This window comes from Mauremys reevesii, linkage group 5 (genome assembly GCF_016161935.1).
Source record: "Mauremys reevesii isolate NIE-2019 linkage group 5, ASM1616193v1, whole genome shotgun sequence".
NCBI lineage: Eukaryota > Metazoa > Chordata > Testudines > Geoemydidae > Mauremys > Mauremys reevesii.
The window spans coordinates 1,674,109-1,689,381 of record NC_052627.1 but is presented as its reverse complement, the minus strand read 5'-3'; the positions used below and the strand labels follow the sequence as shown (position 1 = coordinate 1,689,381).

At 49.3% G+C, this 15,273-nt stretch overlaps 1 protein-coding gene across 2 annotated transcripts in view; it reads left to right on the top strand.

Annotated features, from left to right (window-relative positions):
* Positions 1-15,273, top strand: part of TNKS (tankyrase) — a 332,035-nt gene that overhangs the window by 307,529 nt on the left and 9,233 nt on the right. For both annotated transcript variants that reach the window (XM_039540122.1, XM_039540123.1), the window contains exons 23-24: positions 3,832-3,906; positions 5,080-5,185. In XM_039540122.1, the coding sequence (XP_039396056.1) occupies positions 3,832-3,906; positions 5,080-5,185 (181 nt within the window). The remainder of the gene's footprint in view (positions 1-3,831; positions 3,907-5,079; positions 5,186-15,273) is intronic.

Sequence of the window (15,273 nt, the reverse complement as noted above, 5' to 3'; positions counted from 1 at the left end):
GGCGTTGCCCCCGGTTCTGCTCCAGGGGAGGGGTGAGGGAAGGAGCGATCCGCGACGGGTTCCTCCTGAGCTGGTCGGGCCAGCTCTTCTATGCCTTTCCCCCGTTCCCCCTCGTCACCAAGGTCCTTTAGAAGGTGAAGGCGGACAAGGCGGAAGTCATTCTCATAGCCCCGGCGTGGGCCCACCAGCACTGGTACGGTCCCCTCCTACACCTCGTAGCGGCCCCCCCGAGGGCGCTACCGCTCTGCCCGGACCTCCTTTCCCGGGGGGGGGGGGGGCGCCTTCTCCATCTCAATCTGGCCGCGTTCCACCTAACAGCGTGGCTGCTCCGTGGGTGAACGAGGAGAATAGATGTTCAGAGCAGGTAAGGCGAGTCCTCCTGGAAAGCTGTCCACACATCGGACGTACGTGGCGGAGTGGTCCGGGTTCGCCAGGTGGGCGAGTGAGCAGGGAGTCTCCCCCTCCACCGCACCTCTCCCGGTTATCCTGGACTACCTCTTATCCCTTAGGGCCCAGGGGCTAGCACCTGCCTCAGTCAGGGTGCACCTGGCAGCCATATCGGCCTTTCACCCGCCAGTGCAAGGCCACTCGGTCTTCTCCCACTCAACCTCCCGCTTCCTGAAGGGCCTTGACCGTTCATTTCCATACGCTAGCCCTCCCGTGCCACAATGGGACCTAAACCTGGTTTGGCCCAACTCACGGGGCCCTCCTTTGAGCCCCTGGCCACGTGTTTCTGGTCTCGCCTCTCGTGGAAAGTGGACTGCCTTGTAGCAATCACGTCGGCCCGGCGGGTCTCGGAACTTAGGGCCTTGACCTCAGAGCCCCCCTATCTATACGGTCTTCCACAAGGATAAAGTCCAGCTTCGCCTACACCCGGCGTTCCTCCCGAAGGTGGTCTCCGCCTTCCATATGAAGCAGAGCATCTTTCTTCCCCGTGCTCTGTCCTAAGCCCCATTCCTCCAACAAGGAATTCTGTCTCCACACGCTCGATGTGCGTAGGGCATTGGCTTTTTATCTGGATCGGACTAAGCCGTTCCGGAAATCCTCTCAACTCTTTATTGCCTTGGCCGTGCGGGCGAAGGGGCAGCCCATCTTCACCCAGTGGCTTTCCCGCTGGATCACCTCGTGCATATGCACATGCTGTGATTTGGCAGGGATTCCCCCGCCACCAATCATCAGGGCACACTCTATGAGGGCTCAGGCCTCCTCAGCTGCCTACGTTTCCCATGTCCCTATCCAGGACATTTGTAGGGCGGCCACCTGGGCATCAGTTCACACATTTACTTCGCATTACGTGATCGTCTCCCAGTCTAGGGATGACGCCGGGTTCGGCAGGGCGGTACTCTGTCCCAAACCATCGTGAACTCCTACCCACCTCCAACAGATATTGCTTGGAATCACCTACTGTGGAATACACAGGAGCAATCACTCGAAGAAGAAAGGACAGTTACCTGTTCCGTAACTGGTGTTCTTCGAGATGTGTTGCTCCTGTCTATTCCGCATCCCGACCTCCTTCCCCTCTGTCAGAGTTGTCCGGCAAGAAGGAACCAAGGGTGGGGGAGCCCGTGGCTCCCCTTATAGCCCGATATTCAGGCGCTACTCCAGGGGTCGCCGCAGTGCTCCCCCAGTACAGTAACTGCTAAGGGAAAAATTTCCGGCACCGGTGCACGTGGCTAGCGCACACACCTACTGTGGAATAGACAGGAGCAACACATCTTGAAGAATGCCAGTTACAGAACAGGTAACTGTCCTATCTCCCTGGTCACTCAATAACAGACCTAAAAGTGGCAATTCTTCAACAAAAAAACTTCAAAAACAGACTCCAATGTGAAACTGCAGAACTGGAATTAATTTGTAAACTGGACACCATCAAATTAGGCCTGAATAAAAACTAAGAGTGGTTGGGACATTACAAAACCTAAACCTGATTTTCCCCCATACTGATTTCCCCGTACGGTCACTCACACCTTGTCAACTGTTTGAAATGCACCACTCTCATTACAACTACAAAAGTTATTTTTCCTCCCTTGGTATCCAAATGTTAATTGAATTGTCTCATTAGACTGACCTCACACTTGATAAGGTAACTCTCATTTTTTCATGTATTTATACCTGCTCCTGTATTTTCCACGCCATACATCCGATGAAGTGGGTTCTAGCCTATGAAAGCTTATCCCCAAATTAATGTGTTAATCTCTAAGGTGCCATAAAGACTCCTCATTGTTGTTTTCTTCTCCACAGAGACACTCGGATACTAAGGTGATGAGTGCCAGGATAAGAATTTAGATAGCGTAGGATGGCTGCTATATGCTTTACACTTACCTGTAGGTGGTATCCAGATGTGTATGCTCCACAGGGCCACGTGCTTGCACCTACCTTCATGAAAGTTGTCAGTTTTCCCATTTTTTAGCTAGGGTGTTTGGGAACATAGGTTAAAATAGAACTAAAGGGATTGTGCTCTCCTTCATCCCTTTCCCTGTGGCTTGTATCCGCTGCTTCAAGAGGCAGCTCCTTATGCATCTTGAAGCCTTTTGGAAACACCGACTGAACATGCTGTTGGGTCTGGGTCATTAATTCCTCTTACAAAATGTATTTTCTTGGAGAAGTGTTCTAGAGGCTCGTATGACAGATCAAAATGAGGAGGAAGGTTTTGTGTGTACTACTTTATGGTATTAGCTATTTAAATGGAAAAATAAACAGATTACATTGTAAAACCTTTGACCTTGAGCCCTAGACCTTTGTGTGTGATCTGTCCATTTCTGCTAGTAGGAAATCACATTAGGACATCCAGGATCAGTGACTTAGGGTGCTATTTTAACAAATTGTTTGCTTAGTTTAATAAGGAGGCATGGTATGACAACCTCATCGTGTCCTATCACCTTGTCACCACTGAAATACTGATGCCAAGACTCTGCTTAGCCACCCTAACAGCTTGCTGCTCTAGCAAAAGAGTCAGAATATTGACTGCAAAGTTCACATGTATTGGACTCTCTTGCCTCTTAATTTGTATAGTTGATGTTGATTTTCTGACTTAACATTGCCCTAGATTGTAACTGTTTCTCTGCTGTGCTTGTGTTGTGTTGTTTTGTTTTTAAAGTAAGTTGAAAATGTTTAAGCTACTTCTTGCTTAGACAGACAAAAGTTTGGAAATCCAGAGTTCATACAGATTTCATATAGCTTGCGTAACAGTCGGGGTCAACTGCCAACAAAGTCAAATACAATATTTAATTGGGGTGTTATTAAATGCTGTTACTTAAAGTGTAATTGTCTACCAAAAGTCACTTACCTGCAGATGAAATTATAGTTCTTGATAGCAGGTAATAGTAATATACAAACATCACAATGTATTGATCCCCCCAGAAACCAAGAAATGGAAGATTATATACCTTAGTTATACATTCTTTATTATGTCAACATAGTCTTTCCATAAAATCTTTCTTGCTTTTTGTAACATTATAATTGGAATTTTTGCAATTCAATGTCCATGTCTACTTTTGATAGTAAATTCCAATATGCTTATTTTCTTACCTGGAGTTTTATTGACAAGTTGGGTCATTGGATTTGTTCTCAGCCAATATCCTGGAGCAATATGCTCCACTAGGACTTTCTGCACTCTAACAAATAAAAGAGCATAGCTGTATTTGAATTTGAGGTCTCTTAACTTTTGGGTTTCTTTGCTCATTCTTAACCAATATAATCTATTTATTTTAAGTATATTCACCATTCCTCATGTTTTGGCCTTGCTTAAATTAACTCCCTTTCCAGCTCATTAATATTATTAGTAGGTGTCAAGTTTTATGTTTGAGAATTCCGTTTGATATTTTTATGCAGATGCAAAGTACAATCCGGGAGCACAGAGATGGTGGCAATGCTGGAGGGATCTTCAACAGATATAATGTCATCAGGGTAAGTCTCAAAGACTTCAGAAAATAAGAAGTAAAATAAGTGGTAATTATGCTAACAGGTGGAATCATTTTGATATGCTGCCCTGTCATTATATAATTGCATACAAAAATCCACATTACAAGAACGTTAAAGTTGCACAGTCAAGCACTCGGAAGGTCAGAAATACCAAAATTAAGACTGTACATCCATGCTGTGCAGTGAAGGAGGCAGGAGGTGACCGTGTAATTACAGACTGTACCAGAATGCGTGCACACAAAGGGGACAAATTAAAGTAGAACAGGCAATCTTAATTCTGGCTTCTGATTGCTTGACTTCACAGCCTCAACATTCTGTTAATGTGGGGGGGCTTTAATAGAACGTCCCCAATTTTTTTTACAAAACAAACTTCAACCTGCTTCATATTGCCTTGGTGTCAACAGGGATAGTATTGGGAGCACAGCTGAGACAGCTGCCCTGCTTTCAGCTCCTGTGCCCAGTGCCACAGGGGCCTCCTACAGCTCCAGGGATGGAACATGTTCAGTTGCACTGTGGTGATGGCCAAGCACAGTCCTGTTACCATTAGGAGCTGTGAAGGGATGGAGCACGCTCAATATGGATAGAATCTTCAGAGTATTTAACTGCCAGACTCTGACAAGTCTCTACTGAGCATGTGCCAATTTGGGTGGATTTTCCTAGAAATGGCAAAAGGCACATCCCTGACACCAGGCCAAACTGCATCACCGCCACCAAATTTCAAGTCCCTGCTTCAAAGCTTGAAAGCACTAGACTAGAGCTTCACAGAGAAATAGTATTAATGTTTTCATATGCACAAAACAACACATTTTCCACTAACTTTTTCTCAGAAATGGCTGAACAGTTTTTGCCTAAATTTTTTGACAAAACTCTGCCCAAGGCAGAAACCTTAAATTCAGCCCAAGTGGTAAAAGTTTGGCAGTTATTAGCAACTGAAAACGGGATCTTATGATGGGAAGTGTTGGGCTACCTTGACTAAAGGTGGTGCTACCTGCTCTGTCTGTAATATTTTTTAGCAATTTTATTTTAAAAGCAAAAGCTTAGATACTGAACCACCCCAGATATTTGTTATATAGTTCATACCGCTTGCTACAGTTTCCCTATACTGTATAGAATTACATTTCATTAGAAGTGAATTATGTTTTTTTGTTTACACTGTAGATTCAGAAGGTTGTGAACAAGAAGTTGAGGGAGAGATTCTGTCACAGACAGAAGGAGGTCTCAGAGGAAAATCACAACCATCACAATGAGCGTATGTTGTTTCATGGTGAGGAACTGGTCTCTGTTTCTAGGCTTCACTACTTCTTTAAAAAAAAAAAAAACGAAAAAAGTGGAGGGGAGTAAATGTTAGTGTTAATCATTGTACATTGTTTTTATATTTCTGCTCACTTTCCTCTCCACCATCAGAATGAATGTGAGAAAAGCCACACTTCTTCAGAAGTGTCCCTGTGGGTGCTTCGCTTCAGGTGTTTATGCGCCCTTGCACCTTTGAGCAAAGGTTTTTGGAAGCAGGGCCCATTTGGCCCTTCCATGTGCCCTACACATTCTCGTGCCCTGTTCCGAGGATATATAGAACCGCATGTGGGAACTACCCTCCGTTCTTTTTCAGCCTGAGATGGAGTGTAGAGTGTGCCTGTCCTCGTCAGCCTAGTTCTTGGGTATACTTAGTGTTTAATGTTTCCGTTGTTAGTTGTTGGAATCACGGTTCCCTCTTTTTTCTTTGTTCTCCCTGTTAAGGGGGATTTTTTGGACTTTGCTCTGGGGTCTGACTGGATCTCCTAGATTTCAGAGGTGTCTTTCCTGTCAGGAAGCTATCCTTATTAGTGACAGGCATCCTCAGTGTCTCTGTCAGTTTGGGAGACACTCATATCCCCAGCAAGTGCAAGTTCTGCACCTCATTCAAGAGCAGATCTCAAAACCATAGGGAAACAAAGTTTAGATTAATGATGATGGAACAAGCCCTAAGACTGACTTCTGACCTGGGAACCGAAAACCTCCATGTACACAGGGCTTCAAGTGCCCCATCTATTTTGAGATCCTTGTCACTGAATGCCTCAACATATACAGGCTGAGCTGCGCTGCTTACCTCTGGGCATCAGTCACCAAAAGTCTCAGCAGAGACAGCTTCTGTGTCAGAAGTCCACAGCACAGAGAGCTGTGTTACCTAAGCTTCTGGTTACTGATAAGAAAAATAGGAGTACTGGGTCTCCTAGAAAATCTTGGCCACCAAATCACAAGAAGACTCTGCAGATCTCAGGTCCCAAGGGGAGTTCTTTAGATGCTCCATGTGGTTCAGGTACCAGGAAGGCCTCTAAGGTTTCCTCTAACAACCAGACTACAAAGAAAGACTGGGTACTGAGGTTATCTACTTCGTACCCAGACCGGTAGAAATCTCAAAGAGGACTACACCACCAGACACTGAAACTGAATTTCCAGTACCAACATGGCATTGGGAGGAAGGGTCCCCTGCTTAGTGGTTAGCACCCAAGATGGCAGTCACTCCCAATGGGTGCAGTTAGGGTCAGCAGCTCTGCCTAATGGGTGCAGTTCAGGGGTAGCACCTCTGCCTAGGGGATACAGGTCAGAGGTGGCACTGGGTTTATCTGAACCCAATACTATGGTAACTAGTCTCTGTTTCCCAGGCAGTCTCAGGAAATAAATCAGTGGGGGACGCAGCACTTCTGTCTGATAAACAATTAGTTCACATAAAAGTGCTTCTACACAAAAATCCTTGTTCTTCTTTGAGTGCTTGCTCATATCGATTCCAATTAGGTGTGTGCGCGCGCCTCGTGCACGTTCGTCGGAAGATTTTTACCCTAGCAACACTCAGTGGGTCGGCTGAGGTGCCCCCTGGAATGGCGCCGCTCTGGCGCCGAATATATACCCCTGCCGACCCATCGCCCCCTCAGTTCCTTCTTATCACCCGTGATGGTTGTTGGAACTGTGAAGCGCAGCATAGCTGATCTCCCTCCCTAGCTTTCCCCGTTCTTCTGTAGATAGTTGATACTAAACTGCTCAAGATAGTTAAGACCAAAGCAGACTGTGAAGAACTTCAAAAAGATCTCAAAAACTAAGTGATTGGGCAACAAAATGGCAAATGAAATTTAATGTGGATAAATGTAAAGTAATGCACATTGGAAAAAATAACCCCAACTATACATACAATATGATGGGGGCTAATTTAGCTACAACAAGTCAGGAAAAAGATCTTGGAGTCATCATGGATAGTTCTCTGAAGATGTCCACGCAGTGTGCAGAGGCGGTCAAAAAAGCAAACAGGATGTTAGGAATCATTAAAAAGGGGATAGAGAATAAGACTGAGAATATATTACTGCCCTTATATAAATCGATGGTACGCCCACATCTTGAATACTGTAAAAGCAGCAAAGAGTCTTGTGGCACCTTATAGACTAACAGACGTTTGGGAGCATGAGCTTTCGTGGGTGAATACCCACTTCGTCAGATGGTGCCACAAGACTCTTTGCTGCTTTTACAGATCCAGACTAACACGGCTACCCCTCTGATCTTGAATACTGCGTTCAGATGTGGTCTCCTCATCTCAAAAAAGATATACTGGCACTAGAAAAGGTTCAGAAAAGGGCAACTAAAATGATTAGGGGTTTGGAGAGGGTCCCATATGAGGAAAGATTAAAGAGGCTAGGACTCTTCAGCTTGGAAAAGAGGAGACTAAGGGGGGATATGATAGAAGTATATAAAATCATGAGTGATGTGGAGAAAGTGGATAAGGAAAAGTTATTTACTTATTCCCATAATACAAGAACTAGGGGTCACCAAATGAAATTAATAGGCAGCAGGTTTAAAACAAATAAAAGGAAGTTCTTCACGCAGCGCACAGTCAATTTGTGGAACTCCTTACCTGAGGAGGTTGTGAAGGCTAGGACTATAAAAGCGTTTAAAAGAGAACTGGATAAATTCATGGTGGTTAAGTCCATTAATGGCTATTAGCCAGGATGGGTAAGGAATGGTGTCCCTAGCCTCTGTTTGTCAAGAGGATGGAGATGGATGGCAGGAGAGAGATCACTTGATCATTGTCTGTTAGGTTCACTCCCTCTGGGGCACCTGGCATTGGCCACTGTCGGTAGACAGATACTGGGCTAGATGGACCTTTGGTCTGACCCGGTACGGCCGTTCTTATGTTCTTATGAATAGTTCAGTAGTTTTGTAGTTATACTTAGTTAGTAGTGAATTGTGTATATATAATGTAGATAGTACTTGGAGGGATCGGGGTTCATCCCCTTCCGTCCGTCCCGGCACCAGGGCCCATGCCCAGGTCACTGGGCTTCAAACCTTGCTCGGCGTGTCTCAAGCCAATGCCAACGGGAGATCCCCACGACTCCTGTCTGAAGTGCCTGGGGGAATCCCATCAGCCTGATAAGTGCCGCATTTGCAAGGCTTTTAAGCCTAGAACAAAAAAGGAGCGGGACTTTCGTTTAAAACAGCTCCTAATAGAAGCGGCACTTAGCCTGGCGCCTTCAGTACCACGCACAGAACAGACGCCTTCGGTCCAAAGCGCCCCTCCATCACCGGAGCGATCCGGCACCGGTATAGTCGCGGCATCGTTCGCTATCTCTACGGCCTAAGAAGCAGCATAAACTACCTGCTGCTTTGGCACCTCCCCTGCCGCCATCGGAGCAACAGCCCAGACTGGACCGTCCTGCTAGGATGTCAGCTCCAGTGCCGCAGACTTCGGCACCATCGATTCCGGCTCCACAAGGGCCGTTGAGTTCGGTGCTCACAAGCTCCCCGGTGCGCACCATGGTTGAGCTCGGCCTCCCGTCCACTCCGGAGACCTTCTCCACCACCCGCAACCTGATTGCACTGATGGAACCTGGACCACCTCAGCCCCCGGCACCGCCGGTGCGGGCTGTTCAAACAATAGGCAAGCCTGCCTTGACGAAGCCTCCCTTGCTGAGCGTGACAGCTAGGCACCGATCTCGGTCCCACTCCAGGTTGCGGTCCCAATCCCGCCGACGGTCCCAGTCCCGGCACCGCTCACAGTCCCGGGACTGCTCTCCATTGTGGCGCCGGTCGTACTTGTGGCGCCATTCCACTTCACGCATGCCCTCCCGGTACGGTCGGTACCGATCCAGGTCCCAGCACCCATCCCGGCACCAGTCGCCTCACAACCGATCCTGACACCGCAGATCCTCGTCGAGATCTAGGTCGGCCTCCCGGTACCGTTATGACCGTCGGTCCCAATCTCGATCGCGGTACCGCCAAAGATCCCGGCACTGGTCTCCAGCCCCAATCCGTGACCTGACAGCGCGGGACGATGCAGAGTCTCGTGGGCGTTTGGCCCCTCGGCCTTCGAGACACAATTCGTTGTCGTCTCAGGCGGGGAGCGGCTACCACACCCAGGGCCATGACGTAGAGGGCACTAGTCAATGCCAATATGAGAGTCAAGTCCCTGATCGGGGACCATCACAATGGTCCTTCTGGACATCTTGGGCATACCATCAAGCCCAAGGTGCCCCCTCAGGCGTCTCTCGGTCAGCCCATTCCGACCATCGGATGCCTGAGGCCACTGTGAGCCACCCTCCCCTGCTGGACTCAGATGCGGCTGCTATTCCGCCAGTCCAGACCCAGGCCCCTGCTGTAGCGGACCTCGATCACCAGGATCCTCCACAACCAGAACTTCTCCAGGATCCACTGGTACCTGGGCTTTCCTCCTCCTCCTCACCTGACAAGGCAGTAGCAGGCACATCCTCTTCTGGACCCCCGCCAATAGATCTTTGGGCTCACCAAGATCTCCTGCGCAGGGTGGCGCAGAAAATATGAACCTGCAGGTGGAAGAGGTGGCAGAAGTAGAGGATCCTGTGGTTGACATTTTGTCAGCAGATGCACCCACACGTGTCGCCCTGCCTTTCATTAGGGCCATCCAGTCCAATGTCGATACGATCTGGCAGTCCCCAGCATCTATTCCTCCCACTGCCAGAGGGGTGGAGAGGAAATATATGGTACCATCCAAGGGATACGAGTATCTCTATGTTCACCCTCACCCTTGTTCTCTTGTGGTACAGTCGGTGAACGAGAGGGAGCGGCATGGCCAGCAAGCGCCCGCTCCTAAGTCCAAGGAGGCTAGGTGCCTGGACTTATTCGGGTGCAAGATCTACTCAGCTGGGGGCCTACAGCTTAGAGTGGCTAATCAGCAAGCTCTCCTGAGCTGTTACAACTATAACACCTGGACCTCCATGGGGAAATTTAAAGAGTTGGTCCCCCAGGAGTCCAGGCAAGAGTTTGTGGCCTTACTTGAAGAAGGCAAGAAAATGGCAAGGACATCCTTACAGGCATCCTTAGATGCGGCGGACTCGACGGCCAGAACTCTAGCCTCGGGAGTGGCCATGCGACGCATCTCCTGGCTACAGGTGTCCGGCCTTCCGCCAGAACTATAACAAACCATTCAGGACTTACCCTTCGAGGGCCAAGGGTTGTTTTCGGACAAAACAGATCCCAGACTTCAGAGCCTCAAGGACAACTGAGCCATAATGCGCTCACTGGGGATGCATACCCCGGTGACTCAGCGCAGACCTTTCTGCCCTCAGCCTCAATGCACCTACCCTAACCCTCGGCCGTGGCAAGACTTCACTAGAAGGCGTGGCCGGAGCAACCGCAGGAGACAATCTGGTCCCCAAGGAGGCCAGAATCAGGGCCCCCCCAAAGCCACCGGCGGGGCCCAAACAAAATTTTTGAAGGTGCGCTCGAGGACGGAACACCAGTCTCCTTCCTCGATCCTTTCCCGCCCTTCCGCAACGTCTCTCCTATTTCCTCCCTGCGTGGTCCCATGTGACCTCAGATCGTTGGGTCCTATGCACAGTGAAATTTGGATACCGTCTTTAGTTTGTTTCGCCCCCACACTCCCTCCCCGTCCCTCTTCAGGAACCCCTCTCACAAGCAAATCCTCTTACAGGAGGTACAGGCGCTCCTGGCCATCGGAGCAGTAGAAGAGATCCCAAAGGACTTGAGGGGCAAGGGGTTTTACTCCTGCTACTACCTAATACCCAAGGCAAAGGGGGGTCTATGGCCCATCCTGGACCTGCGCGGACTCAACAAATTCGTGGTAAAGTTGAAGTTCCGCATGGTATCCCTGGGAACCATTATCCCTTCCCTGGATCCTGGAGACTGGTATGCTGCCCTTGATATGAAGGGCGCGTACTTCCACATAGCAATTTACCCGCCACACAGGCAATACCTTCGCTTTGTGGTCAACCAGCAGCATTTCCAATTTGCTGCCCTTCCCTTTGGCCTCTCCACGGCACCAAGAGTCTTCACCAAATGTATGTCTGTCGTAGTGGTCTCACTCCGCCGACATCGCATACAAGTCTTCCCATACCTCGACGACTGGCTCATTCGAGGTCCCTCCGAGACACAAGTGTGGCATCATGTGCGTCTCGTCAGGGGACTGTTCGAGCAACTCGGCCTTCTGCTCAACACCGAAAAGTCCACTCTGAAGCCCACACAGAGAATAGACTTCATTGGGGCGATCCTAGACTCAAATCTCGCCAGGGCGTGCTTACCGCAGCCCCGCTTTCAGGCAATGGTGGCCATAATTCAAGGCCTCCACAGCTTCCCGACCTCGACAGTTCACACGTGCCTCGCTCTCCTAGGCCACATGGCCTTGTGCACTTTCGTGACCAGACATGTCAGACTACGCCTCTGTCCACTTCAGACCTGGCTCTCCTCAGTGTACCGGCTGGGCTGAGACAGCTTGGACACAATTCTCACTGTGCCGAAGGACATCTTAGCCTCACTGAGTTGGTGGCTGAACCCCACCCTTGTCTGCGAGGGGATGCCATTCCATGCCCTACAGCCTTCGCTAGCCCTGACCACGGACGCGTCATCTCTCAGCTGGGGTGCCCACCTTGCGGGACTCTGCGCACAGGAAGTAACCCTGCACATCAATGTGAGGGAACTGAGAGCAGTACGCCTCGCATGTCAAGTATTCCGCGAACATCTCCAGGGCCGTTGTGTTACAGTCTTCACAGACAACACAATGGCCATGTTTTACATCAACAAGCAAGGTGGAGCGCGGTCCTCCCTCCTTTGTCAGGAAGCCATACGCCTCTGGGAATTTTGTATAGCCCACTCTATCGATCTGGCCTCCTGGGAGAAAGGACGCCACGAGAACACCTTGGCAGATCACCTCAGCAGATCCTTCCTAGTTCGCCCAGATGTTATCCATTCTCTTTTCCAGAAGTGGAGGTTTCCTCTCATAGACCTCTTCGCCTCTCGCAAGAATCAGAAGTGCCATGTGTTCTGCTCTCTCCAGGGACGCTGCCTGGGCTCCCTGTCAGACGCATTCCTGATAACTTGGAAAGACCATCTGCTCTATGTCTTTCCTCCGTTCCCACTGGTCCACAAGGTCCTTCTCAAGCTACGCAGAGACAAGGCCTGCTTAATCCTGATCGCTCCAGCGTGGCTGAGACAGCATTGGTACACCACGCTCCTCGACCTGTCAGTGACCAAACCAATTCCCCTACTGCTGTGGCCAGACCTGATAACTCAGGAGCACGGCGGGCTACGCCGTCCAGACCTGCAGTCCCTCCATCTCATGGCATGGATGCTGCATGGTTAACTCAGTCTGAGCTGTGTTGCTCCCGCTCAGTGCAACAAGTGCTCTTGGGTAGCAGGAAGCCCTCCACTAGGTCCACATACCTGGCCAAATGGAAGTGCTTTTCCTGCTGGTATGCCCAGAATGATGCTGTCCCCCTGCAGGCACCAGTTCCTACCATCCTGGAGTATCTCTGGTCCCTGAAGCAGCACGGCCTAGCGGTCTCATCCATCAAGGTATACCTGGCAGCTATTTCAGCCTTCCATCCAGGCGAGAACAGCCGCTCAGTCTTTTCTAATCCTATGGTCACCAGGTTCCTCAAGGGCTTGGAACGTTTGTACCCGCAGGTCCGTCATCCGGCCCCTACGTGGGACCTCAACCTAGTTCTATCCAGGCTCTTGGGTGCTCCCTTTGAGCAGATGGCCACCTGCTCGCTGCTGTACCTTTCCTGGAAGACAGCTTTCCTCGTCGCTATCACATCGGCGAGGCGTGTGTCGGAACTTCGGGCCCTCACGGCGGATCCCCCGTATACGGTGTTCCACAAGGATAAGGTACAATTGCGACCTCGCCCGACCTTCCTCCCTAAGGTGGTGTCTGCCTTCCACGTCAACCAAGACATTTTCCTCCTGGTCTTCTTTCCGAAACCACATGCATCACGTCGAGAGCAACAGCTGCATTCTCTGGATGTTCGTAGGGCTCTCGCTTTTTACATTGAGCGAACGAAGCCTTTTAGAAAGACACCCTAGCTGTTCGTAGTGGTGGCTGACCGGATGAAGGTCCTACCGGTCTCCTCGCAGCAAATTTCATCTTGGGTGACGTCATGCATCCGTGCGTGCTATGACTTGGGCTCACGTTTTGACTAGCCACCTCACCGCCCATTCCACCCGGGCTCAAGCTTCATCTGCCGCCTTTCTGGCCCATGTACCCATCCAGGAGATCTGCAAGGCAGCGACTTGGTCGTCCGTGCACACCTTCGCTTCCCACTATGCATTAGTGCAGCAGTCCAGAGATGATGCAGCATTTGGCTCAGCGGTACTTCATTCCGCGACATCTCACTCCGACCCCACCGCCTAGGTAAGACTTGGGAGTCACCTAATTGGAATCGATATGAGCAAGCACTCGAAGAAGAAAAGACGGTTACTCACCTTTGTAACTGTTGTTCTTCAAGATGTGTTGCTCATATCCATTCCAAACCCGCCCTCCTTCCCCTCTGGCAAGAAGGAACTGAGGGGGCGATGGGTTGACACGGGTATATATTCGGTGCTACAGGGGACACCTCAGCCAACCCACCGAGTGTTGCTAGGGTAAAAATCTTCCACAACACATCTCAAAGAACAACAGTTACAAAGGTGAGTAACCGTCTTTTTTTTATTGAGTACAAAGCACCTATCAAAAATAGCAATAGTCTAGAGCACCCCAGATAGATATAGTTACACAAAGTCTGAGATAGTATCGAGTGGCAAAAGCAGGGTTCCAGTGGCTGGCTTTCCTTCTAGGCACTGGGGAGATTCATTTCAATGTCTCCTTGCTCAGAAAATCCAAACTTCTCCAGAGTATTCTCTCTAACTAAACTTTTTATAGGTTTTTTCAAACAAAGCACATAACTCCTAATGGACCCTAATATGCTAGCAGTTTTGCTAGCAACAGCAAATAATAATTCATTACTCTACTTATCAGCAAAACAACTTCAGCAAGAAATTTTACAGACACAGGCACCTGGACCAAGGTCAGCTCCCTTCCATTCTCATGCATGCCATTTTACTTTATCTATCCTTGTTAGTAACACTGCAGCTTGTGCAGCTATTTTTGTTTGCCTAAGCAAGTCCAAATTCTTCCTCTCTATGTGGTATCCTCGCTTCCAGTTTATGGTGGTTAACTGCACAAGAAGGCTGCGGATTATGGCAAGTGCAGGTTATGTTAAGTCCAGTTCTTTCATAACAGGGCTCCTTTGATGCAGGGCTCCTTGGATGCAGCTGGTGCTGCAGCCAGGTCCATCTCCACTGCGATCGTAATGCAATGAGCATCTTGGCTTTCCTAGGGAGATGCAGAATACTGTTGAAGATCTCCATTGTGAGAGCCATTAATTGTTTTCCAAGTCTACACATGACTCCCTTCACACCTTGAATGACCGAAGACCAAACACAGATCCTTTCAGGTCTATACACTAACATATAAAAGAAAGTTTAGCAAGTCACAGTCAGCACAGAGATCTTGCTCAGCCCATTTTTCCACCTTCCGTAGGCCACCCAAGCCAGGGGCCAGGAGGCCTAAATATTCAGAAAGGAAGCCAGCAGCTGCCACAGCTTCTTCATTCCAACCTTCCATGTAGTCCAAGCACCAGTTTTGATGGCTTCGTCAAAAGTCTAACTCTCACCCACTTGAAAAGGACTCACTGTTGCACCATCCTATCCTCCTTCTCCCCTTTTCAGCCTGCATGGGAGACCATAACATCCAACAGATGGCTGTTGGAGGCCATTACATCTGATTATACTATCTGTCCCACCTCCATCCCCTGTCGCTCTTCAAAACCCATCTCATGGTCAATTGCTGAGACAGGAAGTTGCCTCGCTGCTATGCTTAGGCGCCACGGAACCAGTTCCAGTTCAGCTCAGGGGAAAGAGGTGCTACTTCAAGTACTTTCTGGTCCCCAAAAAGAATGGGGATGGAAGTCAGTATTAAACCTCAGATGCATGAACAACTGTGTGAAAGAGCAGAAATTCAGGATGGTAACCTTTGCAGCTATAGTTCCTCCCTCAATTCCAGGAATTGGTTTGTGACTCTCAACT